The sequence below is a fragment of the Vicugna pacos genome, chromosome 1, assembly GCF_048564905.1.
Source record: "Vicugna pacos chromosome 1, VicPac4, whole genome shotgun sequence".
In the NCBI taxonomy this organism is placed as follows: domain Eukaryota; kingdom Metazoa; phylum Chordata; class Mammalia; order Artiodactyla; family Camelidae; genus Vicugna; species Vicugna pacos.
The window spans coordinates 56,323,478-56,349,674 of NC_132987.1; the positions used below are offsets into that span (position 1 = coordinate 56,323,478).

The 26,197-nt window shown below is 40.5% G+C and overlaps 1 protein-coding gene across 6 annotated transcripts in view; it reads left to right on the forward strand.

The window, feature by feature from the left end:
• The window catches only part of LPP (LIM domain containing preferred translocation partner in lipoma), a 629,315-nt gene that overhangs the window by 297,790 nt on the left and 305,328 nt on the right, over positions 1-26,197 (forward strand). For all 6 annotated transcript variants that reach the window (XM_072962688.1, XM_072962654.1, XM_072962664.1 and 3 more), the window contains one exon: positions 8,316-8,438. In XM_072962688.1, coding sequence (XP_072818789.1) covers positions 8,316-8,438 — 123 coding nt within the window. The remainder of the gene's footprint in view (positions 1-8,315; positions 8,439-26,197) is intronic.

A 26,197-nucleotide genomic window follows, 5' to 3' on the forward strand; every position in this document is an offset into this window, starting at 1 on the left:
CTGAGACCTGGCACCAGAAGGCTCAGGGATGGGGCCATCTCTCTCTCCTTTGCATTCTCCCTTTTCTCTCTCCCTCCTTCTCCTCCCTCTCTGGTCCTTTGCTTTTCTGTTATTTACATGTCCATTATTTTCCTCTCTCCAATAGTTGCATCTTCTTGCATGTTCTGATTATTGGCCATGAACATGGCCCTTTTGGTTTCTCATCGTCCCCATGGCAGGTTTGGCACCTGCTGCTTGTTAGTTCACATTTATAGGGAAGGAGGTTTATTAGCCTAGCTTGTCTTTCTGTCACAGGCCACATTTTGGTTCACCAGCCTGTTTGTGGACAGGCTGTCCAGCCTTGCTTCTACGTGTCACAGTGTTTTGAAGAGGAGTCTCATGGCTCTTGGCAGCAGGGCTGGGACAGGACTGTTTCCTTTAAAGAGATGGAGGCTGACCAAGTATTACCCACTTTGGGTGAGTGCGCTAACACTGAAGAGGGTGGGATGATAGGGACTAAGAGAGAAAACATCGAGGCGTGTAGCGAGCCCAGTGTTGACGCTCTCCCGGGGTGCTTTTCACTTCAAGTGTACTAGGACCATGACAACACTTTGTCTCCTGTCGCTGCTTTCTGCTTATTCATCGCCAGGCTCTCGGTTGCCAAGCTATTATTCTGCTTTAAATTGTGAAAATGTTGTCCCTATTTTGAGTGTTATATTGCTTGCTCCAAAGATGGCTTTTTGTGGCACCTTTTCTCACTGTCCTTAACCTGTGGGGTAGATAATAATGAGACTTGAGTTTTCGCCTGGCTTTTGTATGTTAGAAAAGTCGAATTATATTTCTGTCAGCCGTTGGATAATAAGCTTCTTAAATCTCTGTCTCCTCCACGTGGTTTTACAAAGACTCTCAAAGAACATAATGTATCTGATATCACTAGGCAGATGTGAGAGTCATGTTAGCCAGTGGATTGTAACTTCCTCAAGGCTGAGGATCGTGCCTTCCGCAGGCTGTTTGCTGCTTAGCACAAACGATTTCACGGAGCAGCTTGGGAGAAGAGCCACTCACAGGAACCAGCAGTGGGAGCTGCCCTATGAGCAGTGCTGTCGGAGAGAACTGGACAAAGAAGAGTCATTTATCAGATAAGCAGGGGCATCAGTGATGTCTTCACGGAGGAGAGTACGTATGATAAGATAGAGGGGTTTTTGAAAAGGTATGTCCTTCAACTAAGTGACTGGGAAGAAGAGTGTACAACCGTGAACTACAGCATTTTTTTTCTTTTCCAACATTTTGGGTCTCTTTCAATAAAGTGACATTTCTTTTAGATAAAATTGGTCATGTTTTGTGTAGTCTCACTACTGAATGCTGCCTGTCTAACTCAACATTGCTGGAATAAGGGTGCTCGTATTATTTAGCATGGGGGATTAGATTAAGAAACAATGCTAGTTTCCATTTTATTTTTGTCCAGATCTCTCTTACCCATTATATGAATTGCCTGTCGGCATTTTTATGGCTTTCTGAGCCATGTAGAGCACATACTCTCACCCTTTTAAATGTTCGTTGTGTTAGAAACGTCCTTAGAGCAGTGGTTCTCAAAGTGTGGTCCTCAGCCCAGCGCCATCAACATCACTTGGGAACTTGTTAGAAATGTAAGTTCTTGGGCCTCACCCAAGATACACAGAATCAGACACTCTGGGGTGGGATCCAGTACTCTGTGCTTTAGCCAGCTTTCCAGGTGGTTCTGTACAGGCTGAAGTCTGAGAACCACTGATCTAGGAACATGTTCTTCACAGTTAATTCCTAGCACCATCATGTGTTAAGAAGCACAGGGGCACCCAGCTAACTGAAGGCCCTGGCTGGTGATTTTTACGTTGAGTCAAATTCTTTTTAAAGTCACATACTCAGCTGACTGACCATGTTAGCCAAAATATTTATTTTGAGACTGTGATCAAGGTAATAATTGAGTAGCTGTTGTTTATTGAGTGCATAAGATGTGAACAGTACTTGACTTGTATGAACTCATTCAGTCCTGGCAACAGCTGTGTGACAAACTGAGACCCAGAGAGCTCAGGCCGATTGCTGAAGGTCCCAAAACTGGCAAGCGGCAGGTCCAGGTTTCAAACCTTTCCAGTCTGACTCCAGACCCTCTACCATTATCTTTTTTTTTTCCTTCCTTTTTTGGTTAGAGGTGCTTTGGGGGGAAAATTTAATAAAAATGATCACAAAGAAATTCACTGATTATATTCTCAAGCTCATCAAAGATAGAAGGATGATAGATGAACGATAGACACTTAGTTTTGTTGCTCAGAGATGATACAGTTTTCTCGTAGCCCTTTTGTTATCACCGTTTTCTTTTTAACATTGTTATTAGAAATAAGGGAATAATGAACTTTACTGACCATAAATGAAAACAAAAATGAAGCAAAATTCCTGCTTTCTCACTAATACTCAGACAGTACTACTGAAAAGAACATCAAAATTGCATGTGAAAAGAATACACTGTTTTGCACTCCTAGCCCCCTAGGGCTCTTTCAGATGAGATAGTTTTATATTCCTAAACTGTCCGGGGGAGCTTTCCTTTTTCTGATGAATCACAGGGAACTCCTGGCCTGAGCAGAGGTGGAGATGTCACACATGGTGTCACACATGGGGTCTGCCCCGAGGAGCTCTGTGAGCTTTGTGAAGCACAATTTAAATATCACAAATTTAGTACCTCTAACGTCAAGTTTTCTCTCTGATTATTGGTTCCTTTCTCAGGTATATTTTTGAGCAGTCACACTCAGATCTTGGCCCCTCAAACCCCCTTCTGTGATGTGTCAGTGTGATGGCCGGGCCACCTCAGAGCTTCTGGAGGCTGCTGAGGATTCGGTCAGCCCACGTGTGTTTTGAGTGTGACACTGGGTATTGGCTCTAATTCTAGGATGTGAACTTCCTCAGGCAGAGAATGGTTCTTAATTAACTAGACCATCTTCTGATCCTTTGTTTTTCTTTAACAGCCTGAACAAGAACTCTCTCTTTAACAATGTTGATTTGATCATTAGGTTCCTGATGTTTTTTCATAACAGAGGACTTTGCAGTTAGCCCTGTTCCCTACCTCAATATGGAAATGAATACTTAACAAGTAAATTTTTATGCTAAGCGGGGTCCATTTAGTTCCATTCATCAATAATGTCTTCCTCCTGAAGACATCACTGATGACACTGCTTATCTGATAAATGACTCTTCTTTGTCCAGTTCTTTCTGACAAGAATGCTTATAGGGTAGCTCTCATTATTGGTTCCTGTGAGTGGCTCTGACCATTTTGCAACCACTAGTGTAGTCATCCATTCAGTCAAGGATTGTCTCTGGATGATAAAACCATTGGGTAAAAGTGTTCATGATGAGCAGAGAATATTGGCAGAGCCTCAAAGTGTCACCCCACGATAATGTATTGATTTAGAAGAGGCATTTGTGCAATGGGGAAATCTGGCGAACACTCCTTAACCAGGCCATCAAAGTTGTCACCACCAAATGGCCAGACAGCATCATGAGCTTCCTGATGTGACACAATGGGAAGGAAATGGCATCACGCATCGACTTTGCCTGCCAAGATGGTGTAATCTGAATCTAACCATCAGACAAAGCCAGATTGTTCACATTTTATAAGACACCTGGCCTGAATTCTTTTTAAAAGTCAGTTTCATGAAAGAAATAGGCTGGGGCCTGTTCTAAATTATAAGAGACTAAGAAGACATGTCACCTCAATTTGTGATCTTTGGTTGGATTGTGGATGGAAATTACCAACAATAGATGAAAGGACATTCCTGGGACTGCTGGTGAGACGTGAGCATGCGTGCATGTTAGATAACTGCACCCATGGTAAATTTCTTGGGTGTGATAATGGTGTTGAAAAATTAGGAGTTCTTAGGAGAGGCCAGCTGAAGTGTACAGAGGAGGAGTTCCTGCAACTTCTTGCAAGTGGTTAAACTACAATAACAAACAAGCAGATATATTTGTATTTGTTATGTTTGGATGTGAAGAGTGAATAAATGCATCAATATAAATGAATGCTGTTTCATGACTCAGCACTGGTACTCCTGGCAGTGAGTGGATTAGCAGTGTGACGCATACGGCATCGCATGCTGTCCATTTTGATTCTGGGCTCTGTTTTAAGGGTATTCCTACATATTTACAGTGGGGGAGACATCATCCCTTAATTCTACTAGTGGCACTGAGAATCATGATTTTCCAAATTATAATAAGCCTCAATTGTGATTTGGTGAGCTTTTATTATATACATATTTATTGAATGAATGAAATTGTCTTGTAGAAAATAATATGTAATGAATGGCTCATTCACACGAGCTTCATAGCTGTTAGCAAAAGTACACAGTCCCTGGACACCCTCTGTACTCTACCTGTCATCCTCTCGTCCCACCTTGAGACACGGGTCATTGCTACAGTAACCACCCCTGAGAGGGAGGACCTGGCAGCACCTTGTCTCAGATGCAAAACCCTTCTCTCACTTTCCATCCTGGGACTTTTCTGCTAGCACTGTGCTTCCTGGGGCAAGTATGAGGGCGTCTGTGACCCTGTAGGTGATTCTAAACCAATGGAGAACTACAGCCAGAGAATAAATACTCTGTTCTCTCATTCCCTAGGTGGGAAGATCTCAGGCACATTTCACGGGACTCCTCAGAGGGCTCCCAGGAGAATGGAGCCCTGGTTGTCCATATTGGTGACCAGCTCAATTCAGCACCTTTGAATTGACTTTCCCTCGTCCCCTGTTTAACTCGTCCAGTCCTTCAGTACTGTTTCTGGGGAATCATTCCCCAAATCAGTGGCCTGCACACAAGTCTTTGTCTTAGGCTTTGTTTTTGGCAGAACTTGGACTCAGACAATGGAATCTCTCTGGTTATGGTTGAAGAGTGTGAGAATCTAAAGATTATTACAATGACTGCTTTATGGGTGATCGGGTGGTATTTAGAAAAAGGATTAGGCAAAGAGTTAGGACACTTTCCCTTGTTGTTACTTGGACTTGGGCAGGTCATTTTACCATCAAGTGACCTGCAAGGCTTCAGTGATAGGGAGTTAAGGAGAAGACACTTTGTAAGTGTAGGATTCTGTTGCTGGTTAGAGGACTGTCTCCTCTGGTATACAGTGGAAAGCGTTGAGAAGAGCAAAGTAGTTCCTGGATCTAAAGGTGCTGTGGTGGTAGATGAAGTACCAGGAGAAGGGCTGGTAGGACTCGGGCAGGACTTTAGTTATTTGAACTGAGATATTAAATAGAGACTCAGTGGTGAGAAGGAAGTCTGTCCTAAACCGGAGAGGAGATGGAAACGTAGAAACAAAGCCATTATTAGAAGGCCAGGTAGGGCAGCAAGGGGCGATCTTGGGTGCAAAATCTCACAACCTTAAGCTGGAACTTGTTCAATTGCATCAACCTAACGTGAGAAATTAGAAATGGAGAGTAGTCCTGACTCACAGGGAAGGGAGAACGAAGTGGTACGTGCACAGGCTGGTCGTACGCTATAATTACTTGTTTCATTGCATGGCTCAGGGTGATTCTGTGACTTTGGACTCTCCGTGGTATCCAGTACTTAGGGCTTGGGCAGTTGCTGTGCTGTCTGCTAAAGTACAGATGTTGAAGACCTGATTAAATCCTGTCTCTTTATGGATCCCCCAGGGGAACACTTAATGAACGATGCTTCCCTTAAGAAGAATAATTAACAATAGGTATATTATTCATATTAATTTATAGTTACTGGTTGCTATAATTAACACTATTTATGAAAATCATCATAATTATAGCACTTTACAATTTATGGAGTATTTTCCCATCCATTTTCTTATCTGAATCTTGTAACATCCCTCTGGCTTAGATAGGGCAGGTGATATTCTGCTACTTTTATAGATGAGGGAATTTGGCCCAGGGAGGAATTTAACCAGGCTCCAGTCCACTGCCCTTACTAATGTTTTGTCCTGTCTATGAGTATATGGAAATACAGTGATCAAATTCATGTTAGTAATAATGTTTTATATTTGTGCATAAGAGAGTCCAGTTCACACAGTTCTCAGTTGCCTAAGCCCTACTTTTCTTTGTACCAGAATCCATTGCCAGAATGTTCCCAGGAATTTTAAATTTTTAAGGGATTTCTCCTTAATGCCAGAGTATTTCATAGCCATTAATACTCAGTGGGGTACAGGTAAGACAGAGGGATTAGCTCTTTGAACTTCCCTCGTCCTTGGGCAAAGACCCACTGGCCTTACAGCGTTTGGTCAGACCGGAAATTCAGACTCTGATAAAACATGACAGGCTGTCATTTCATTGTTTCCCCATTTCTGGCTATGGCAGGGGAGCTGAGAGAAGCCTCTCAGTTTTCACAAGGACGACCTTCACGTCTGGGCCATACCGTGTGAAATACACAGACACACAGAGGTGTGCGCGCGCGCACACACACACACACTCTCATGCACGTGAGCCTTTTGCTTCTGTTCACACCCACTGATCCTGTTGTACCTCCAGCTGCTTTTACTCACAAGTTCAGTGAAGAAGGTTACTGGCTGGACCTCTTGCAGGGTCTGTTATTATTTATTCATTTATTTACTCAAATTGTTGATTGAACATTTCCATGGATTGGGAGCAAGATTCTGAGAAAATAGCGAGGAGGGAAACAGTCGCGTTTCTTGCCCTCATGAAGCTTACATTCTCCTGGGGATACTGATGAGAGACAGACAAATATACATAAAAGATAATGGTAGATGGTGATAGATGTTATGAGAAAAATAAGCAAAACAGGGTGAGGGGATAGGTTTTCTTAGATGAGTCATACAGGTGCATCCAGGATGAGAAAATGATGAGAAGATTGTTTTAGGTCATGTGATAAAAGGTACCCTGCTTAAAGCGGGCTCACGAGGAAGGATGCCACGGGCTCTAGGCCAGGCAGCAGTCTCTGGGTTTGGCTCCGAGGGGCTGGGCTACAGCTTCACAGACCGTGATGTTATCCATGTGCCTGGGATGGATCAGGTCCAGACGGATTAACTCATTTGGCTAAATTTTCAAGAGATTGACCAGAACACGAGATCCCATCAGAGCCTTTTCACAGAGAGTTAAATTAGTTTAAGGATGCAGGGGAGGCAGGAAAAGAAGCCAGTGGCCTCCATGTTCTCCACAGGCAGTGCTGTTACGCTGTCACTGCCTGGTGCGGAGTGCTCATTAAAAAGGTGCATTCACTTAGAGAATTGCGAGATTTCAGTGCTGCCTTGTCAGGGTATCTTAGTTTTTGTTGTTGCTGAGGAAACTCTGGTTTCTTGGCTCTTTCTAATCTCTTCCAGACGCTGTGCTGATATTTATCCTCCTGAGACAAGGTCGGTAGGGCGGGTTAGATTACACTAACTCCCGTCATTTCATCCCTGTTGGGCCTTAAATGCAGATTCACTTTGATTTCTTGCTGGAGCCATAAGAGACACACGTCCAAGATCATTATAACATTGTCACCTTAAAATATGATTTTAACTCACCCTGCTTCCAAATTCTAGGGCTGCCTTAATATTTCCTTTGTATTTCACAGTGTATTTCCTTGCCTTAAGCTCTAGGCACACTGTTGGCTTGCTTTTCCCAAGCATGTTCCTTCTTCTTAGGAGTGCCCTTGTGGTGGTGTCATTGCCCTCTGGTCATTCCATGTTGATGCTGAGTGTAGATGAAAGTTGGTGTTCCTGACAACATGGGACAGTGGCATGTGAAATCCGTAGATTCCCCCAATTCATAGTCAGTGGTCACCGCCACATGCTTCCTCTGCAGCCTGTCGGCCAGGACCCTGAGCAGCCTTATTCTAGCTCGTCTTTCAGGGGCATCACTTGGAGCTTGCCGTCTCTCTGTCATACAGACACGCCTAGTCCACTGGTCTCCCACGGCTTCCTCTTTCTGAACTGGAAGCTCTCACCCTTGCCCTTTCCTGCTCCAACTAAAATGTCGTCATTCTGTTTGGTGGTTTCTGAACATGGAATTTGCAGTGTCTCCCCATTTGGATCTGTTCCTTGAGTGCAGGAAAAGAGACATCTATTTCCTTTAACTTGTATATTCTTCAAAGAAAATATCCTCTAAATAAGAGCATGACTTTAGGAGAATCACCTGATATATTTCAGTTTTCTTGTTTATCAAAATGCGATTGTTCTACTGCAGCCTTCATCAGTGAGATTTTTTTGAAGCTAAAAATAAAATAAAATTTAAAAATATTTTTTAAAAAATGAACTACAGAAAAGCTTGGACACAGCCACAGTATGACTTGAGAAATTTGAACTCAGACTGATATGGAAACTGAAAATTTCCCTTTTTAACATGTCCGTGTTGCGTCTAACAGGGAAATCCTGGAGGCAAGACCCTTGAGGAGAGACGCTCCAGCCTGGATGCTGAGATCGACTCACTGACGAGTATCTTGGCTGACCTGGAGTGCAGCTCCCCCTACAAGCCTCGGCCCCCGCAGGTGAGAGCTCTCCACAAGTGTGTCCCCATTGCCAGCCACAGATAGCCTGCAGCCATCTGAAAGAGCAGGCTGCTTCTGTAGCCCTTCCGTTTTCTCTTGGTTTCCTCAGAGTCAACAGTCTAAGTTGTCTTTTTATTTAATATCAACGTATGTTAGTCAACACACAGAAACTTCTTAAACTGACTTACTAGTATTTTCTTTAAGGTAACACAGCAGCATTATACAAAAATGTTACAAACATAGAATCTCTTCTTACTCCATTGCCCTGCTCTTTTTCTGGCTTTGCCTAGGTACGGTATTTTGTTACATGTTGGTATAATCTTCACAAATAGGATTTAGCATGGCTATGGTGAAGTTAAGGTGAGGGCTACATCTTTTGTAAAGAAATTCCTTAAGTTGGATATCGAGGTGGCTTCCCTTTTTGGGTTGTTGTTGTAAATAATGCCACAAGGGACATGTTTGTGTAGCTTTTCTTTGGAGCTATTTCCCTGCTTCAGATTTTTTTTGGAATGGAATTTCTACATGGGGGGGTTATGATCACTTTTTTTTTGCAGGAAGGGGGAGGAAGTAATTAAGTTTTTAATTTATTTTTAATTAATTAGTTAGTTAATTAATTAATTAATTATATAATTTATTTAACGGAGGTACTGGGTTTTGAACCCAGGACCTTGTGCATGCTAAGCACACACTCTACCACTGAGCTATACCCTCTGCCCCATGACCATTTTCTTTACTTTTCTTTCCAGGGGTTGTGAATAGCTTATACTGGTACCAACAGTTTGAATATGTCAATTTCTCCTCAGTCTCACGAGAATTTGGTGGCAGCCATTAATCTGATTTTTTTTAAGAATGCAAATGATATCTGGTTATCTGTTCTTCTTTGCATCTCTTGGATTACTTTGGAGCTTGGCTGTTCTTCTGCAGTTTCATTTATTATCTGCATTTCAGAAGCTGATCTTCCATTGCTAGTGGTCATTTCCTGCCCCTCTCAGGTCTTGAGATAGTACTGGCAAGTTGATTTCAGGGCTTGTGAGTCCTCAGAAGACAGCCAGCAGAACTCTGCATGCAGACCTAGGACTGGCACCGTTGTCATGGTGTTGTTTGACTCCTGTGTGGTGTTCGTTTGGTTAAGTGGCAGTGCCTGCAGCACTCCCGTTCTTCAACAGCAGCTCGTCTGTTCACAGTGGTTCCTTTCATGAATGAGAACCAGTCCTGCCTCTCTGCTGTCAGTCATTTCAACACTGAACTGCATAAGGTGCTTTCCTCTGTAGACATATTGATATTACCTTTTCTAGACATGTAATGGGACTGTCAGCTCTGTGGGGGCACAAGGAAAAATACACTAGAGCTTAGCTCTTCCACAGCTGCCATCACTCTTGGCTCCACTAGACCTGTCAGTAGTGAAAGTGCACTTTGTTTCTGTAAACACGTGCTGAACTGCAGGTAGGGAGCAGGAGCTGTGGTCTTGTAGGGGGACTGTTAGGAGAAGGAAAGAGGATGGTTGAAAGGGAGTCAAATAGGACATGGTTGTTATAAGTTATACAGCAGCAGATAGAATCACAAGGAAAAGACTGAGATATTCTTTTAAAGGTGGCAGCATCTGAGGTTTATTTGAAGACTTGCATGTTCAGCTGAGAGACGGGGGAGTAACGATGTTGGTTGAGACAAGTGGGGAGAGAGCAGCCTGAGCCACAGGGCAGGAAGGCATTCAGAGCCCTGCAAGCAGCCTGGTGGCTGCAGACGAGGCCACTGAAGGCCTCAAGTGGGCCTTGGGCCTGGGAGGTTTCCTGTTGGCAGCCTGTGGACAAGTTTGAATGCCAGATTAAGATATTGGCCTGTCTTTTATAGATAATGGGAGATAGTTGAAGATTTCCAAGCAGGGCAAAGCTACAATTCATTATGAAAAAGTTGCTTAGGTAAGAAGACAGACTCTGGAAAGATGTGAGAGGATGGGCCCAGATCTCAGAAATGTTCCCCAGCACCCCTTGCTTGCTTTATAGTTTCTAACCATTGTTTGATGTTAAGCATATTTTCAGTTCTATCCAAGCAAATCTCTCAAGCCCAGTTTCTCAGGAGGACAAGACCACTGACTTTGCCACTGGACGTATCCTAGTTGAACTTAAATTCTTTTATATGCCCTCTTCCATTTTTAAAATAGAGTTTTTGTTTAGTCTTTTCCTTTTCTTTCTTTCTTTTTTTTTTTTACTTCTAAATTCTCATACCCTAGTATATACTGGGGAGATTTGGCTTAGAGGTTTTTGCTCAATATGGCCTTCATTCTTTGAGGCTGTGTCTACACATGCCTCCTGTAAGCCACTGCATTTTAATGGGTGTATTCAGCAGCCACATTTCTGTTTGTGCAATCTCTCACTGTGCACGTGGGCTCATCCTCACCGATGTTTGGACAGTGCTTTCCTGATGGTGAAGCACTTTCACACATACGCAGACGAGTGCAATATAGATGCCTCAACTCTGAGATACAGGTAATGTGCTTGTTTTGTGCATGAAGACGCTAAGAGTTAGCAAGTAAGTGACTTGCCCTGTGACGTATCACTGCACTGTGAGCACAGCTGGACCTTGAACTTAGGCCTGTGTTTGGTTTTCAAATTCTGCAACCGGATGGAACATGTCCCTCTGAATGTTTTTCTTTTTAGGAGGAAAGCTGCACTCCAGGGACACTCTCACTCATGTGACCGGTCAGGGTCCCTTGAATACGGCTTTCACATAAAAAGAAAACCATCCAAATGGTTAAAACAATTAAGGGGGAGGGGCATTACAGGCGTTGGGGAGTGGTTGGTACAACTCTTGGGTATAAGATAGGCTCAAGGATATATTGTACAATGTGGGGAATATAGCTAATATCTTGTAATAACAGTAAATGGAAAGTAGCCTTTAAAAACTGTAAAAAATTTTTAAAAATAAAAAAATTAATTATGATAACCCTTAGTAGAACAAGTTGATGTCTGCTTTCCATGTGCCTGCTCCCTTCAGAAATTAAAGAGCGAACCATTCTAACTTCTTTATGATTCTAATTTTGGAAAGCAAGAGTTAATTGGGAGATACAGCTCATTCTTCTGAATTATCTTCACTCTGATGGAACTGAATTAGATGCGTTAGTATTTATTGGTTAACATAATTATATGCTGTGAGAACAATAATCACACACTTACAATATTAAAAATGCGTGCCAAGAGAAGATGATTCTGCAGTAGACTGTGTTGTGTTGTAATTAAAAGGTACTTGAAAAGTCTTGGAAATGTAGACTGTTAATGCCCAACTTTGATGTTTCCATTTTTGATCCAAAGCAAATTGCAAAACCTGTTGAGTCACCTGACTGACTACTCAAAGTAGGCTAGTAGGTCTGTGATTTCTCATCATTTGAGCACGTGTTGTGTGCTTTCTCAGCCCCACCTCTGAGTCACCTTTGTAAGGTTGCTTTGACTTGTGGGTCCAGGAGAAAATGATCATATACATGGAATGTTTGCACAGTAAGAGGTCCAAAGTTGCTCTCTTCACATAACAACTTCCAAAAATGTCTGAGCTCCTGAAAATCAATTTTATGGGATATTTTCTTTTTCCAAAGGAGCATTTTCTCCTCTCAGATTTCCCGACTTTATTTCTGTTCACTTATTTACTTGTACTGTTATTTGGGAAGTATGGCTTCATTTCCCATTTTCATTCCTTTGACTAACATTTACTGAGATCCCACTGTGGATTAGGCATTGGAAATACAAAGGTTAAAATCAACATGGCCTTGTTCTAGAGTAATTCCTAGTCTTACAGAAGTGACAAGCACATGAACAATTCAAAAGGACACAAGAGGAGGGCTTCGATGTGCTGCTACTGTAAGTTATCATGTGAGTCACCAGATATTGAAGTTGTGGGGGAATCAAACATAGGGATATCAGCTGTATTCTTTATGCTTCTCTAGGGAAGTGTCAGGCAGGAATGCACAGGGCAGGCAGAGCTTGAATTCCCTTGGCAGCATGTGCCGTGGGAAGGGGCATGGGAGTCAAGGTGCGAGAATCACAGGAAAGAGAAAGTCAAGGAATATTGAAAGTGAATGCTTTGTTGGAAGAATAAGATAGTTCAATGTGGTATGTGGTATTTGGAGTTCAAAGTGAATGGCAGATGAAATCACATGCACTATTACCTTCTTGATGCTCGAGGACTCTCATAGTAAGAGGGGAAATTTGGTGGGGGGTATAGCAACAGGGTTTTTGGCTATAGTGGGTTTGGGGGTAATGCCTTTAGCAAATTTTACAGAAGATATAAAAATATACATCTGTGCCAGCCACTGCACAAAGTAATGAAATTAAACTACCTTAGTGTTTAGCACTGAAATTTCTAGTCACTTTAAAACATGGGTATTAGGGAGTAGTTTTAGAAGAACAGGAGTGAAAAGTATGGAGGTGCTTGTGGGGTGAACTGCAGACTCACTGTGATCTTAGAGCGTCACAGCTTAGAGGTCTTGTGGCCAAACTCTTCGTTTACAGAAGGAAGATTTTGTCTAGAGAGAGAAAGAGAATTGCTCAGTGAGGCTCAATCAGAGGCACGATCGATGATTTTTGTTTGTTTGTTTTCCCTGAACTGTGACATAATGGTTCTCTGTGGCTGCTTAGCTCAAGCAAGGGGCAGTTTGGGTCCCTTTAGTATAATTAGTTTATTCCAAAGTGTCTCTCTTTTGTGGTACTTTCTTTAAAATACCGCTTGGAAACAAAGAAGTGGGCAAATCAAAAGCGTAACTTAAAGGTAAATAGAAATTTTATGACAGTATATAGTGTCTTTGAATTAGCGTGTATCTAGAATTAGTATATATCTAGACCCCAACCACCTGACATCCTGCTGTTAGTAAAAGTGCAGCTGCAACACAGGAAACTCTCTTGATTTCTTAGAAGACAAAGGGTAAATCCATGGGCTTATGATTTCATTTCGCTTCTCTTGACAAAACCAGGGCCGGAGTGCTGGTCTTCTAATTCCTGCTACAAAGCTGCCTTTTCTTCCCTGCACTGAGTTTGGTAGGTTGAAGCTGGTACCTAGGTGACTTGGAAGAACTTTCAGATATTTTGTATTAATGGTAACTGGAGATTTAGTATTTTTGGATCAAGTTGCTTTGGAATTGGACCAGTGTGATTTCACTATCCTCATTTAGGCTAGTATTAAAAAATTTGGAGAGATTCCGGGGAAAAGGATAGGGTTGAACATAGTTTGATAGCCTAGACCCCACATTTGCCATTAAGAGGAGCACTGTCTTCTCAGTTGCATGTGGTCACCTCTCTAAAAAGAGCTCCAGTTGTGCAGATTCTCCACATCGCCAGTCTGAGCTTCCTTTTCTTTACTTCTAAAGTGAGCATGCTAACTACAGTTTTTCCCCTTTGGCAGAGATACCATATTATTCTAGAGTTACAAGGAGTAAGATGTTAGCTTTGAGCAGCAGTCCACTCAATCCTTCCCATTCTGTTTAGGGACTGTTAGCTTGTGTCTGGAGCTTACTTTAAAAGCTTTGGGTCTTTGAAGGTTTAGGGCTTTTCCTTTCTGAATGCTGGGCACCCTGTCAATGATATATTTATTTTTTTCATTTAAAGCATTTAAAAAATATTATAATTTCTTAGTCTGTCTGGAAACTGAGTGCATACATGCTGTTTGGTCACATGGACACGTCTTAAATTGCAACCCAGTGCTCCCACACTGAGTTCCTTTCTTAAAGCAATAATCTATGAAGCAACCTGAGAAATTATTTCAGGTGTGTCTGTGTTGTATGGAAGGCTTTTTATTAGGAATTCATGTGGCCTGAGGGCTTGCAGGCAGCATAATCAGGGTGGAGTCTTGTGGTGCCATGGATCTGTTCTCTTGTGCTCCATGTTCTAGCTTGTGAAAGCCATGAGCAGCTGCAGGGGAGATTAATTAGTAATTAAATGTTTAATATTCCATATTATTCTGTGCAACCCAAACATGTTGGCTACTGGGAGATGAAAGCTACAACTGGCTGATACTATGTAATGAAATGTGGACTGTCCCTGCAGATGGGACTTGCTGGTTCTTTGTTTGGTTTCTTGGGAATGGAGATAGGAATGGGTCTTCTACTATTGAAAAAGAGAGACATGTGAATAGTGTCACCATCCTTTTCCAGTATTCCCCTGGGAAAGAAATTAGGTGCATACTGTGATTTGCTTTAAAACAAAAACAAAAACAAAAACAAAAACGCCCAGATTTGTCTATGTGTCTGTATTGTCTGCTTACTAATAGCTTTCTTTGAGAGCTATGATAGAGGTTGAAATAGTGTAGAAACCTCATGTATAAGACACTAAATGGAGCACAGTAAAATAAAAGTTGCAAAAATACCATTTTAAAAGAAAAAGGGGATCTCATTCTTTGCAGTGTCCATATTTAGAAGATCTGGGTTATTTTGAATTAGCCTGTACTTGCCAGGAAACCTCAACAGTTAAATAACAATGAGGTGGGGGTGGAGGAGTGGTTAGCTGACTCAGAGCTGCATGCCAGGAGTTTGATGACGGGCAATTAATTTTTAGATTGTATATAATTGCATCTCAATAACATTTATACCTCCTCCTCCTTTTTTAGAAGATGATGTTTGTGTTTGTATCTTGTGTGACGAGCATAATAAAGTTAGCTTTTAATCTTTGTTTGGAGTGCCAGGAAAATATAACATTTCAGCGTGGAACTTCAGGATGAACATCTACCTTGGACTGCACCTTTACAAAACTTTTGCCCCCAAATGCCCATTTTACTCGCCCCAGTGAGTGTGCGGTGTTGGTTAGCTTCCAGTAGTGAAAAGGGAGGAATTAAAGCAGGCAGCTGCTGCTGAATACCCAGGAGAAGCCAGCTCAGTTGGAGCCTAGGGTGAGGAAGGGGGTGTCTTCTGTCGTTCCCTGGCCATGGTCCCTGGGGTAACCTTTAGCTGTGACTTGTTTGCAAGACCTTGGCCCAGAGATGATTGACTTAGGTTACACTGAGTCACTCATTCCAGGCACTGGTTTAAAAAGAAACTCACAAAGCTGCCTGTTGAGTGTCTCCATTTTACAGCAGCATCTTAGTGGGAATAATTAGCCCCATGCCCATGCAGAAGCACACATCACATTTGTAAAATTAAAGGGCTTTCCTGCCAGGACTGGTGTCCCCACTCCTTTCCTCCTCTCCCACCGCTTAGATACCTGTTTTGGTAGGAGCCTTGGTCTGAAGCCCCATGGTCCCCTTTATGTCCTTCTTCTTCTTCTTCTTCTTCTTTTTTTCTTAATTTAAAAGCAAATAAACAACAAAATACAAATCCAGCTATACTTTTTTTTCCTTTTAAACTCAAGATGATTAGATTTTACCATGGCAAATACATAGGAATGTTGTCTTAACAGAAAAAGCCATATCTCAGATAAGATATTGTTACTGTTTTGTGGACACCCGATTCCTTTATATGCTTTATAGCCAAACTGAAGTATAACGATGAAATAAAATGGTCTCTCTAGACAGAAGGTTGGAGGTGGTTAATAACCAATCCTACATATCACCATTTGTCATGGTGAGTAACTGGTCTGTCCTCCCCACAAAATACCACTTTGGAGTATAAGTGCTAAGGCTCTTTTCACACCGTGGAAAAATTATCCAGAAAGTTACACATTGCCTTTCAGTGAATACACTAACTACAAACACGACACTTTAATTTGTTATGTTCCGTAATGTGAACATACGTATTTCCAGTTTACATAAAACTGCAAGCTGGAATTTTCTTGAAATAAGAGATACAAGTTGGGCACTTACTGCTGTTGAACTAGCAGGTGTAATTTTCAGTGCAGACAGGGCTTGGGATTTGGAATTTGTCTCTTTGTGAATTTGACTTCTCTGAGGTCCCTGGGCCCTCACCCAAATATGTACCCAATTTTGCTGTCATATTGGGGTTCAAGACCCCAGAAGAGAATTGGATTATGTTTTGTTGTTCTAAGTTGCAGATTACTCAAATGTAAAGCAAAAATTCTAATGACTTTACCTCACAGAGTGTACCTTATAGAGACCATATAAAAATGCAGAATGCCTTAAGCTTGAACAGCAGAGAAATAATTGTGATAAATACAAGACTGTGAAGTCCTCGAGGAGAGATTATCTGTTGTTTCCTGGCACACAAGGGGCATGCAAATTCATATTTGCTGAATAAAGAAGTAAATGTTGTCATCAAATCCGGTAATGCTGTCAGTATTCATACCCTAGAAATCTGCTAGAGAACCCGAACCGGAATTGCCACTGAGTTAGTGCATGACATAATTATAACTGCTTTCTGATTTTTCCATAATTAACAAGTATTTGCACCAATAAAAAATTAGTCCAGCTGAGGCAAATGAGTTTTGTAAGGACAGCTTAATGGTAGCTGCTGAATCAGCTAAAATGTTTACACTGCCTTATATCACTTGAAGGCAGTGCATTTGGTTGAAATGATGATGTTATCAGGGGTTATAATTCAATACTATAACCATTCTCTTAATATTGGGATGATATAAAAACAGACATCAAATTCTTCTCTGTATCCTCTACAGAACTGCTAAAAAGAGAGGACCATTATGTTACTCAGTGTTTCCTAATACAGAGATCAATGTGGTAAATTCTTTAAATTCAAAGATAAGAGAAAGAAAAGTTACCTAACTGATAAACCGATATATGCTTCCTTTCTTCAGAAAAAAGAAAGAAAGAAAGAAAGAAAAAATCTGCAGAATTATCATGACTCATTCACTTGAGCCTCCATGATTCATCTCCTTCCTTTCCGCATTATTTCTGATACCTCCTGACCCGATGTTTGAAACGTTATAAGTATATGCCAATTATAAGCCATTTCAAAACTAATTAATTGGCTTAATATAATGTGTGCTTTTAAAAAGGAAATAAATTTTCTACCTATATGTACCCATGAACATCCTTAAAACTATGTAACCTTCAGACTTATTTTAAAGAGAGAATTTAATTCTAGATGGGTTCTTTGCATATATTGATGGTAAACAATGGGTCCATTAAAGTAACATATTCTGCTAGTAGAAGTAAAATACAAGAATTAAAGTGGTCTAAAGAGATAGGATATTTAGTTGTCCCTTTTAAGAAATGTGTTTCAGAAAGCTTGAAGTACTAGCAGGCGGACGTTTAAGCCCATTACCTGAATCATTTATAAAGCGTCTTGAACCGTTTCTGATCCCATCTTGATACTGTGCTGGTTGTATGAAAATACTGAAAAACGTGACTTCTTAGGTACTGCTAGAGGTGCTAAGCTTCTTAGCAATGAGGAATCTTCTGGCTTTCTCTGCCACCCAACCTGCACAGAGTGATGGTTCATTTCCTAAATGGCCGGTTTATGTTAAATTGACCCTTACCAAGGCAGGCGAAGCCAGAGAACAGATTTTATTAAATAGCATCCCGGATGACTTAATATTCTATGTAATCCCAATTTTAGGGCTCCTTTTCTCCCCAGCCAGCCTAGCATAGCTAAATGTTATGATGCTTAACATTGTTTGGGGGAAGTCTACAACTAGCAAGTAGAGAGAAAAAGAGGGAGGGTCTGGGTGATCTGTTTGCAGCTGTGTTAGAACAAGTGTCGTGGAGTACCTTCTGAAGAAAGGGTGTGAAGGGAGGTGCGTCGTTCAGGTCATCACCTCTCTACCACATTCCATCATATCAATGGACAGGAGAGAAAGAAACAATATAATTTATGATAAAAAATTTCAGGAAAAGATTGAAATGTATCTTGAAAACTGGGACTAGTAAAAGGTGGCTTCCTGAAAAGAGAAATGTGATTTCAGAAGGTGGCCACTGTGTACGTTTTTTAAGAGCTGCTTGGAATCTCTCTCTCTCTCTCTTTTATTCATTGATTAGTTTGCTCACTCATTTATTTATTTATTTTTCTTTTAGTCACTGATTATAACTGAACATAAATCTGTTGAGTTGTTGCATGAGATGAAAGAATACTCAGGCAAATGGAAAGATGCTCTGTGTTCATTGCTTGGAAGACATAATATTGTTAAGATGGCATGTTCCCCAGATTGATCTGTAAATTTAATTCCTGTCAGAACTCCAGCTCTCTTCTGTATAGAAATTGACAGGTGAATTATAAAATTCATATGGAAATTCAGAGGACCCAGAATAGCCAAAACAGTTTTGCAAAAATATGTAGAGACTCACACCTCCTAATTCCAAAACTTATGACAAAGTTATAGGAATCAAGCAGTGTGGTACTGGCATAAAGTATACATCTAGGCTGATGGAATAGAATTGGGGGTCCAGAAATAAACCATTACATTTATGGCAGTTGATTTTCAACAGAGTTACCCAGATATTCAATGAAGGAAGAATAGTTTTTTTTGTTTCAACAGATACTGCTGAGACAACTGAGTATACACAAGTAAAAGAATAAAGTTGGATTCCTACCTCATAGCATATATAAAAATTAACTTCACGGATCAAAGGCATAAATACAAGAAGTAAAACTATAAAACTTTTAGAAGAAAACACAGGAGCAATCTTCATGATCTTGGATTAGCCAGTGGCACCAAAACCACAAACAGCTAAAAAAAATTTGATACATTGGACCTTTTCAAAATTAAACACTTTTGTGCTTCAAATACCACCATCAAGGAAATGAATAAGCAACCCATAGACTGGGAGAATACGTTTTTATATCACATATCTGATCAAGGATTTGTATGTAGAATATATTGACTCTTACAACTCAATAAGAAGAACACAAATAATGCAACTAAAAAATTAAGAAAGGCTCTTAATAGACATTTCTCCAAAGATAAACAAAAAGCTGATATGCATAGGAAAAGATGTTTGATGTTATTAGGCATCCAGGAAATAACCAAATCAAGACTATAATGAGATACCACGTCACATGCACTAAGATGGTTATAATACAAACGACAGACACACGTTTGCAAGAATGTAGTCAAATAGGAATTGTCATACGTTGCTGGTGGATTGTAAAATGGTGTAGCCACTTTGGAAAGAGTCTAGCACTTCCTCAAAACATTAGACATAGAGTTATCATATGATCAAGCAGCTCTAATCTTAAGTATATATCCAAGAGAACTGAAATATTTATCCACACAAAAACCTGTAAATGAATGTGCATAGCAGCATTATTCATAATAGCCCCAAAGTAAAAACAAATATCCATTAATTGAAGAATGAACAAATAAAATGTAGTATGTCAATACAATTGAATATTATTAATCATAAATTATAATGAAATACTGATACATGCTATATAACATGTATGAGTCATGAAAATTATGCTATATGAAAGAAGCCCAACACAAAAGACTTCATATTGCATGGTTCTATTTATATGATAGGCTGAGGAGAGACGAGAACAGGGAGTGACTACTAGTGGGGACAGTGGTTATTTTGGGGATGATCAAAATAGTCTGGAAATTAGACAGTGCTATTGATTGCACAATTCCTTGAATGCACTAAAGACCACCGATTGTACATTTTTAAAGAGTGGATTTAGTGATATGTTAATTATATCTCACTTAAAAAACTTTAAAGTAAAGCTCCATATTGAGCAGTATGCCTGGAATACAGATACAATTTTGCATGTTCCCCACTTTAAGGAAGCTCACAGTCTATTGGGAGAATACAGACTGACAATTATAGCATGGAGCGTACATGATAAGAAGGAAGCTCATATAGGATGCTGCTTGATGAGAAAGAGGTAGAACTCATCCTGGAAGTCGTGGAAGCGTTCTGTGCCTCCTACCTTACTTGGATAGGAATCTCTGCAGATAGTGTCAGGCTTCCATGGAGCTCAAGTGAGCAGAACAGAGACTAGTATTTAGAAGCCAAGAGAGGCAGTCAGCACTATAATATAAGGAGAGTACCTTCTTAACTGTAAGGACGGTTGAAGTTCAATGTAGGCTGTCTCGGAAGATGGCAAGTCTGCCTTCTTAGAGCCATTTGAAATGATACTCTAGCATTTACCAAGTGAGTTTTTTAAACTCCCTAAAACCTCTGTTATTAACCTGAGTTAATACTACATCTTAGAATTTAAATGAGGACTAGATGAAATAATGGGTGTAGATATAATATGTGAATATGCTATCTTGCACATAATAACACTATTATTATTGTTGCTCTCACCACCATCATTATCGATGAATTTTGGCAATAATGCTGGGAAAAGAATTCAGGCAACAGATGGGAGAATTGATTTGGATGATGCTAGGATTTTATGGTACTCTCATTCTTGGTCACAGGGTTTGGAGTTTTCTGTTCCCTGATATAAAACTTGGAAGGAAAGACAGACCTTGGTTCTATTCCAGGCCTCCAAATTGACTATTTCTGTGCCTAAGGCAAACTACTCAGCCTCAATAATGATTTTTTGCCATTTGCTGTGATAGCTAGTATAGATAGATGTGTGATTTATTAGAATTTTTACTGACAAGAACCTTCAATGACCTTGGAAGGTGGTCATAATGAACATCAGTAGAGCTCTGGTGAATACTGAGAAGGGTTATAGATGAACCAGAGTGAGGATCAAGCAGAAAGAGATGACTTCTTCAACCTTACAAAAACATGTCACCTCTTAAACAAGTGGAACAACTTGGTTGCACCACTAGAAACAATTATTTAAGATGTTTTAAGAGGTCCAGAAATTCTGTGATTGGCCAAGAGATCCAGTGGATAGTCCCTACCTCTCTCTGGGTCTGTTTCAATATCTGTAAATTGGACCTGACGAATGAGATGATCTCTCATGGTGATTCTAGCTTTGAGTTGATATGGCTTTTGCCTTGTTTTAAAAGAAGAAAATACATATTGATTTTTCTTTCTGTCTTTTTATTCTTTCACCATAGAAGATTTTTCTGTAAGACTGGGTTGAAGTTGTTGGGAGTCATTATGTGCAACCAGAGGGAAGTGTCTGCAAATTGAAGGGACGAGTTCATGTTTTTCAAGATAATGCGGAACCAGATTCATAGTGTTCAGGATGATTTGGAGCCAACCTCATAGAGTTTAAGATTATTCACATTGGAGTATATTGTAGTGATTAAAATCATGGATTCTAGGAGCAGACTGCCTTTAGTTAAAATCCCAACTGTACCACTTTCTGTGTGACCTAGGATCAGTCATTGAAACTTTTTGTGCCTCAGTTTATTCATCTCTGTAATGAAGACAATTATAGTATCTATTTCATAGGATTATAATGGGGAATAAATGAGTTACCATGTATAAAGTACTTAAAACAGTGTTTGGCATATAGTTAGCACCGTTTGCATTAGCAGGTCTTATTGTTGGGAATTAAACCCTTATTTTGAAATTGTCTGTTATTGCTTTTATGTAAGAAGATTGATTTATAAATTTGGTCTGTGATAACCGTACAACTCTCTGAACAGGTTATCTCTGTCACATAAACTGAACGTCATTTTTACAGTACCCCCGAAGAGGGTGGGTCTAACTGTTTCTGAGCCTTTGTCCAGTCCTTTTGTTTATTTTCATGGCTTCTAATGCACAGACTCCAAAGCCAAGACTAGAGTGATAGCGTTTCATTTGACACTGCATGAATCATCAACATCTGTTTCTGTGGATTACAAGGTAATCCCTCTGATAACTGAATAAGGCTCACTTTAGAAACAAAAATCATGACTCATAGATTGTGAACTTGTCACAATGTAATAAGCTAACCTTGGACTATTGATCTAATTTATTCTTATAATGTCTCACCTGCACAGAGACTGAGCGTGGACATCTGTGGTCAAGTTGCTCTTCTTCCAGATGCCCTGGAGGGCTTGTTAAGCACAGAGCGCTGGCCTCCACTCCCTGAGTTTCTGTTGCAGTAGGTCTGCAGTGGGGATCAAAGATTTGTATTTCTAAGAAGTTCCCAGATGGTGCTGATGTTGGGACCACGCTTTTGAGAAATCTTCAAAGCTGCTTGTCAGTCAAATGTTTTGTAAGCAGCATCCTCTTCCTCGTTTGTCTCATGTCTACAGCTGTATCCTCAAGGCTTGTTCTAGCATCAACAATGGACACTAGTCTAACATCTTCATTTTCCAGAAGGGAAGTCCCTAACTCAGAGAAGTGTTTTCCCCTGGTTGATTGATAGAATCTGGAAGATTTTATTTTTAATTGAGTAAAAATTCTTCCATTCTTAGACTAAACATTTAGGTTTAGAAGACTAGCATTCTAATTCCAGCTCTGCTGTGTTAGGAAGTATGAATTTCAGGTGCTTTATCTCTCTGAACCTCATTTTCCTCATCCATGATATGAATACCCCTTCTACTTACCATATATGGTTTTGTGAGGGGTAAAAGGCATACCGTGCATTAAAGGGCTTTGTAAGATATGAAGTGCTATACAAATATTTTTCAAACTCATCCCAGTTATCACATGCAATAGTATCATATTAAACATAATACATTTTGTTATAGGCACATCATTTTCCCACTCATCTAAGGTAAATATTAACCTTTCTGTTTTTGGAAGGAGGTAGTACATTATAAACTTGTCACTTTTTTGCGTAGAATTTTTTTTTAATTTCCTTCCTACATTGATTCCCTCCTAATATACTTTTGAAAATAAGCAATTATAATTTGTCATTTAGCTGTTGATGCATCTGAATACTTACCATGCATGGGATGTGGTCACACACATATGCACATACTATGAATTTTTCTCCTAGTATCCTTTTGTGTAAGATACCCTACAAGTCCCATTGATTAAGAATGAAATAAGTGAATTGCTATTTTGCTTGAAATGAAATTTTTTTTTTTACATTTGCATTGGAAACAACTGAGTTGACCCAACAGAAATGGATTCTGCTCCCAGTTCTGCAATTAACAAGTTGTGTGAAGTCAGTCGGCTCCTCTCTCTAAGCCTCAGGTCCCCACTTGTAAATGAGGCCAGATCTTACTCATTCCTTCCACTCACACTGTCTACAGTATTAGAATTAAAAGGCAGCTTTAACATTTTGTCCCTCACCTTCTTGATCAACTATGAACAAAGTATCCACAGTGACCTGAGTTTATTCTAATAAGATATTTTCCTTTTTATGCCTCAAGTCTAACTGCTATTTTCATTTCATCCAGTGCAGTAAAACTCCTCCATACCTTTCCTTCAGGATATGGCTGGCTTTCTTAGGGCTGTGTTTCTGTTGGTATGATTGAAAATATAACAAGACTGTGTCTTGTTTTTGATCCCCTGAGATGGAGATGTTGGATGGTGGGTGTGGGGACAAGCTTTCATGTTTTTAGTGAGTTTTTCCCTTCAGTGATACTCCGAAGATCTCTCTTATGCATAGTAAAAAATATTAGTTCTCTATTCCTGTGCCCAAAGTGCTTAAGAACCTAGATGCCTAAAACATGCACACATGCACTTGCATGCATGCACACACACACACTTTCATTATTTTTTGTGGGCCAGGAATCTGGACACAGCTGTTGGACCATTAGTTCACAAGTCTGCAATGAAGGTATTGGCCCAGAGTCTACAGTCTCATCTGAAGGCTTAACTGGGGAGTGATTTGCTTCCAGGCTCAGGTGGTTGTTGTCAGGCTCCAATTTCTCCTGAGCTGTTGCAGTGAGGGGCTTTGCAGTTCATATAAATACAGATGATTCTGTTTCTATTCTCCACATCAGTCATCTATTGGTACATGATAAACTACTCCCAAATGTATTTTTCTCACAGAGCTACAATTTTGGTGGTGGTCCACGAGGATCGCTTCTCTCTGTTCTGTGAAATCCGCCCAGGTGGCTTGACTTGGGGGTGGAGGATTCACTTTCAAGATACATGACTGTTGGTAGGCAGGTTGGTGCTGGGAGCGTGGCTAGAGCTGTTCATTGAAGATCATTGTTTGTCCCCATGTGGATCCACAGACTACTAGGGCTTCCTTAGAACATGATGACTGAATTCCAAGAGCAAACGCCTCCAGAGAACATGATGGAAATGCATGCATTTTTTTATGACCTTATTTTAGAAGTCAGATATAGTGTCATTTCCACTGTACATTGTGGGCTGTGCTAGTTGCAAAGACTTGTCCCGGTTCAAGGACAAGGGATATAGATTCCACCTTTTAAGGCAGTTGTGGCAAGGTTCTAGAAGAGCATATGTGCAAGAGATAATGATCGTGGCCACCTTTGGAAAATATAATCTGCTGATGTGTTGTGTTGTAATCGTACTGTACTGTATTGTTTTGTATTGTATCATGTTGTAGATTATCCTATCATATTAAGATGGCTTATATTATATTATGCTGGCTTCCAATGTTGAGTACTTACTAAGTGCCAGACGTGTGATAAGTTCTGTAATTCTCATAGAGTTCACTTAATTTATACAACAAACTTGTAAGGTAGTCATTATTCTCATTTTCCAAGGTGAGAAAACCGAGACACAAAGATGTAAAGTAAGTTGACTAAGGTCAAAGCAGACCATAAGTGACTGAATTCAGATTCTAATCCAGGTGATGTGGTTCTGAAACCTATACTTTTACTCACTCTGCCAGATCACTTCTTTGTTTTTATCTATATCTCAAATCCATGTCCATACCATGCTCTTAGCCACACCTTTCCCCTCCCCATCTTCATCAGTCTGCCTTAAAAAGAGTGAGTAGACAGAGAAGTGGACTTAGTAGGTAGGAATCACATGCAGGAGCAGTATTGCCTTTGACAGTGATGGGTCCAAGCCTACCCCTAGGTGCTCCAGGAGCCAGCTCTAGGAGACTCAAGAAGAGAAGCAACATGCCACTGCTTCCATCTAAAGTTTGCAGTGGTCATGATGATTTGCCTTTAATTTAAAAAGACATTTGGGAGCTTTGATCATTAAGAGAAGAATGGAGAAATTATAGCTTGTGGGCTTTGGGGTGTGGGACCGGGTGGTGGCTGTTGAAGGGTCACTTTCTGCCAAGGAAGTCATTCTCCACTGAAAAAAGTCATGTCTGATCCTGGCCTTTATTAACTGGTCAACTGTAGGCATTCGGTGAGGCTGGCTGGCATGATGCTCCAGGAGCAGAGATCTCCAGCATAAGCAATTTCAGGAAACCCCGAGCAATTTAGCTTTTCATTTGGAGTAGAGTACAAGCAGGAAGAAATGGTTAAAGTTCAAGCTGGAAAGATGTAATACCATCCTGAAGATCCTTGCAAGTCTGGTAGAAAAGCTTGTGCAGACAGTTTGAATATTCACTGATTAACTGAGAGAAAACTGCACTGTATCCATGGAGCCTTCCCATCCCTGAGCTTCAGTTTCCTCATCTGCCAAACGAAAGTCTTTACTCTGTGATCTCCAAGTTGTGACTCTGATCTCTGATGTTTCATTATTCCTTGAATTATTTAAACCTTAACTTCCTACTGAGAGTTATTTATTCAGTGTGTATCTGTACTAGAACTGCAGTGATTTCTACAGTACGTCTACAGCACCCTGTGTGAGGTGCCAAGGAGTTGGCACTGAATAAACTCAAGTTATGAGAAGTCCAGTGGGAACTGGGGTTGGGAGGATAGTCATGTATTGCTGCTTTAAATATGATCTGGAAAACTCTATGAGAAGTAAGTAGAGGATGCTCTGAGGACCATTACCTACTCATGAAGCACCGTGAGCAAAGGCCAGAAAGTAGATGTGAGCTTGGTGTATGTATTAGTTTTCTGTTATTGCTATAACAGAATATCACCAACTTGGTGACTTAGAACAACCAGTTTATTTATTACCTTTTGAGTCTGTAGTCCAGAACAGGTCTCCATCGCTAAAATGAAAGTGTGGGCGGAGCTGCATTCTTTTCCCGAGGCTCTAGGAGA